A 5,373-nucleotide genomic window follows, 5' to 3' on the forward strand; every position below is an offset into this window, starting at 1 on the left:
TCTGGTCAATCAGAGTATTTTTAATTAATGAGAAAACACCTGAACTATTTCTCCATGTTATGGTTCCAAGTTACCCCCAAGAACCACAGTGGTAAGGACAGGGGACGGATGAAAAGGAGAAGGCAACCGAACACCCAATATAAGGCAGAGATACAGGAGGTAATGCTTCATCTTCAACCCCCACTTGCTGATACAGGCAAAAGCAAGTGCAGGCAGAGCAGGTGGAAGTGTATGTACCACAGTAAGTATACGTTTTTTGATATAGCTTATGCTAAAGAAAACTAAAGTTTAAATTCATGTTTTGTGATAATTTTTAATTTCCATGTATGTTGCTCAAAAGTGTAATTTTTATCTCAGAATTATTGTTTTTGTTTCCATATTGAGTAGAGAAGCAAGAGCTAAGAAATGAGATAATAGTCATTAGGACTGTATAAACGGTGTTGACAGTGCAGTGAATCATGTGCCAATCTGTTTTGAGGCCGAGATGAAGGCAAAGAATGAGGCAACGATACAAGGACAAAAAGAAGCATCAATCCAAGTAGCATATATATCTTTGATTCTACGGTATAAATTCCTCTTCCATTTCTTTTATTGCAGTGATGATTGAACACATTTTACTGATACAAAATATTTGTTTGGAGACATAGGGCAATGACATGAAAAAACATGTCTTACCATTCAAATTCAAAAATTCTTAGTTTTACACATACAAGTACTATACAAACTTCCTATTTATTTCAGTTGATAGTTTTAAATCAATATGATCATGGTAGTATATTCCACTTTATCTCTCTAAGTCTACACCTATATCAAAATATGCACTATTTTAATACATTTTCAGAGTACAAGAATATTATAAACACACCATGTAGGAGAATCATACCATTTTCTGATTGCAAATAAGAAGAAAAAAAGAGAAAATACAAGTAGGTTTAGCTCAAAAAAAGTCATGAGTTGTCATTTCAAGAGCTCCAGTTTACAATACTCTTCCAATTTTATGAAAACATTTTTTTGTCATACAGAACACAAATTGAGGTACTGAGATCATATATAATAATAATAAAAAAGAAAATTCCCAGTTCTTCTACAGACAAATCAAAAACACTTGTTTTCGTAAAGGAATGCATTAAAAGAATAACGAAAGACTGGTTTCATTACAAAGCCAGGGAGAAAATCATCAAAATGGCTTGTCAGTGATGTTAATCAACAAAATATTCATTTTGTAGCCTTTTGTAGCTTAAGTGGATGATGCTCTATTTAGATCAATGACGTACCTTGGCTGGGTTGACTATAGCATGTGACTGATACCCCATTTATACATGCCTCGGGTAAAATACAACAAAATTACAGTTATATTTGGGGGGCATATATGAATTGGAATCTAGAAATTCCAAATTGAGGTACATTGGTAATATCTTAATATAATGGTAATTGGTGTATATGAAAATGGTTAGTGATGATAAAGACTTCATAAATGCTCCCATTATACCCATGAGATATATAATTCATCATTGATTTAATAAAGACATGTTCAAGATTACATGATACATGCACACTCATATAGTTAACATTAAAATCCTGTATAAAGCTTTGGTCAAAGGAAAATAACATGGAATTATACTATCATCTAAAATTCCATTTTTAACAAAGTGTAATGTAAAATTAATAACTATGACAACTTTTTTCCCCCTGCAATAACAGATGTTTTTTCATAGAAGAGTTTTTTTCTCCAATGTATATCCTTTAGACTCCTGAATATCGGTTTGTGTTAGCATTGTGGAATATGGAGAATGTGTATCCATGATTATTTACAAAGGACTATTCAAGAATCTAAATTTGGGTTTTGTATTTTTGGTTTGCGATGTTGGTTGCGATCAGCTAGAATGCAAGGTTTCTGCGTTAGTCTGGGTAATGACCTTGCATTAGCTAATAACATTGCGTTGTGTTGGTTTTGACTGCATTTGTCTACGTTCAAACAATCTGCAGCTGAACGCAAGCCCCAAAACGCAAAGGTGTGAGCAAGGCTTAAGATGCCTGTCCGAGAACATAATCAAAATAATACTCCGTCTCTTTTACACATAAGACTGAGCAGAAGAAGATCATACCCAGTTCCTACAGGAAATGTCAGTAATATCATCCATGAATATCATGATTCATCCATGATGAAAGGTGCCATAATTAGTGATTAACATATAGTGATTTATGTAAATCAGATAACTTTATGAGCTTCCTCTCTAAATTACTTCTGATTGCAGAATTGAGAGCTGAAACACAGAGGGTGTGGGGGGGGGAATGTCTTTCACATTTGCCAGGGAAGGGGGCTTAGATTGTCACAAAGCATGCCCGAAGACAACGATTTGATGTAAGTTTGAAGATTTTAAAGAAAGCCAACTTAAATATTAATACACCAGCTGTCATGTAATTGTTCATTATCGATATCATTATCAGTATCGATCGTACATTATGGAAATGAGTAAAAAAGCATTGTGACGTGTACAACAGGATGGTGACTGGATGGATACAACCTTCTACATTGTGGACACCAAGAGTCCAGCTATTCTGGGTCTGCCAAGCTCAAAGGCAATGAAGCTAGTGATTCTGAACTGCTCAGTACAGCAGAAGGAGCAACTACCACTCCGTGATAAGAGAGATCTTCAGCAGCGGTTTCCAGACTGTTTCACTGGAATCGGACGATTTCCAGGAGAGTTCCATATCACATTGATGGAGGATGCCCATCCTGTAGTACATGCATCCAGGAAATTGCCCATCCATCTACAGAAAGAGCTTAAGGAAGAGCTTGACAGGATGCAAGAGTTAGGAGTTATCACAAGGGTAACTGAGCCAACAGACTGGGTGTCATCCCTAGCAGTGAGCAGAAAGTCGAATGGGAAGCTTAGAGTGTGCCTTGATCCCAAGGATCTGAATAGAGCATGCAGACGCACCCATCACAAGACTCCAACACTCGAAGAGATTACGCACAAGTTAAGTGGTGCAAGGGTTTTCTCCAAGATGGACGCCCGACATGGATACTGGAGCATAGTTCTTGACAGAGAATCTAGTCTGCTAACGACCTTCAATTCCCCATAAGGTCGTTATAGGTATCAGCGATTGCCTTTTGGACTCAACGTCTCACAAGACATCTTTCAGGAGAAGATGGACCTCATCTTAGAGCGTTGTGGTGGTACCATAGGCATTGCAGACGACATTGTAGTGTTCGGCAGGAACGAGAAGGAACACGACAAGAACATGATAAACCTCATGAAAGTTTCCAGAGAATTTGGGTTAGTGTTCAACCTTGAGAAGTGTGAATGTAAGATTCCCTCTGTGAAGTTTTTCGGATGCTACTACGACGCAGAAGGTGTACACCCTGACCCAGACAAGGTGGCCAGTATTAGAGCACTGCCATCCCCAAAATGTGAAGGATCTCCAGAGATTTCTCGGGATGATGCAGTACCTGTCCCCATTCCTGCCACGGTTAGCCGAGCATACTGATGCCCTCCGTAGCCTAATCCGAAGTGACAGCGAATGGCAGTGGAATGCCACTCACCAGTTGGCATTTCCGCGTCTGAAAGACAAGATAACAGAGTATACCACCTTGAGATACTATGACCCATCAAAGCCAACAGTGATACAGTGGACACTTTTCAGAGAGGGCTAGGAGCGGTCCTTCAGGACAATGAGCCTGTGGCTTTTGCAAGCAAGGCACTGACTCCAACTGAACAACGATATGCGAATATCGAGAGAGTTACTTGCTGTGGTTTTTGTCTGTACGAAGTTCCACACCTATGTATTTGGGTCCAACTTCATCATCGAATCAGACCACAAGCCACTTGAAAACATACAGCATAAGAACCTTGCTGAAACTCCGCCAAGGCTGCAGAGAATGATGATCAAGATACAGCCCTATGACTTCAAGATAGTGTATCGACCAGACAAAACACTAACCACAGCAAGACAAATTGACAGAACTAGGAGTGGTTATCATGTGAAGCGACCACGACGACTTATTGAAGAATGAGTATTTATGTGTTTTATGTTCAAAGTATTGGTAATTTGATTACCATTAATAATTCGTTAACTGTATTGGTGTTTGCCTATGATCGAGTTTTTATCAAATATTTAGAAGATTTAACAAAATGTGATTCTTGGTGAAAACGAATAATTGATGGACAACATAGAAGGTGACATATTCTTTTTGCCTTATACTTACCAATGAACGATGTTTAAAAGTGCATTGTTTTGATTTGTAACTATTAAAAAAAAAAAGGTTTTATTTTTCTCACAAAGAGGGAAGAAAGCTCTGGAAACAAAGGAAATTAGTTTGTATTCTATTCACACGTTTTTAATGCTAAGAAAAATAAATACTGTATCGTTGCAAACATACCAAAATGATTCATATATGAAAGCAAGAACAAGGATGTGATTATATATTTTTCACTAGCGATTAAAAAAAAAATGGTACAATTTTCTTCCCCAACAGTTTTCGTTTGTTAACAGTGATTACTAGAAAAAATAGAGATACCAGTTTCTTTCTTTTTTTTATTAGAGAAAGGGGATGTCATGTAATTGTTCATTATCGATATCATTATCAGTATCGATCGTACATTATGGAAATGAGTAAAAAGCATTGTGACGTGTACAACATGGAAGCTGCCTTAGTTACCGGTGGTGCCGGAATAAAGCCTTGGACATGAATCACTAATACCGGCTTGGACTTAATCTTTGTATGTGTTGGTGATGAGCTTTGTAATGCCAAATAATTCATACAAATACACAACACCAGCGAATATAATCTAAGTAGGATAATGCCACTTCAAAAATTTTTGTTGTGAGCTTTGACTGAGAGACAGCTCTGGTATCGTATCAGGTGTGAACAGAGTTGGTGTCAGGATTCATACATCGGTGAAAAACAACAGTCACTGAAAGCTCACATGTACCATCACTGAAAATCCAGTGGTTGCTGGGCTATTCCAGAATCTGCAGTGTACATCTTCCTTTATAATCCTACGGGACACTGTTTCAATAACAAGGACGTGGTGACAGGGAAACCATGTGGTCTTAGAGAGGTGTAAAGGAAGCTATTTGAGAGAGGGTGGAGATTCCGCTCTCATTGAATCAGAGGGGTGATTTAAGGTTCCAACCTTCACACCCCTGGGACAGGATTCAACGAAAAATTCAGAGCCGTCTCTCATATGATTAGTTTTCCGCCCCTGGGGAATCAAGTCAGGTTTCACTACATTCTACTGACTTGGAAGCAAGGTTAATTACTTGGATAGACACGATTGGTGTCCACTCGCCTGATGGATGTTGGAACGTCATGACTCAACAGGTTCTTCATAGAAATTTGCAATCAAATCAATATTATTGTTATTA

General features: G+C 38.0%; 1 protein-coding gene across 1 annotated transcript; it reads left to right on the plus strand.

Annotated features, from left to right (window-relative positions):
* Positions 1-2,514: 2,514 nt before the first annotated feature.
* Positions 2,515-3,087, plus strand: LOC121415449 (uncharacterized protein K02A2.6-like). The gene has a single exon (XM_041608651.1). The coding sequence runs from the start codon at positions 2,515-2,517 to the stop codon at positions 3,085-3,087; it is 573 nt and encodes a 190-aa protein (XP_041464585.1).
* The last annotated feature ends 2,286 nt before the right edge of the window (positions 3,088-5,373 follow it).

This window comes from Lytechinus variegatus, chromosome 5 (genome assembly GCF_018143015.1).
Source record: "Lytechinus variegatus isolate NC3 chromosome 5, Lvar_3.0, whole genome shotgun sequence".
Taxonomy (NCBI): domain Eukaryota; kingdom Metazoa; phylum Echinodermata; class Echinoidea; order Temnopleuroida; family Toxopneustidae; genus Lytechinus; species Lytechinus variegatus.

Excerpts from the sequence above, each read along its gene's own strand:
- LOC121415449 (XM_041608651.1), top strand. The coding sequence starts at position 2,515 with ATGGATACAACCTTCTACATTGTGGACACCAAGAGTCCAGCTATTCTG.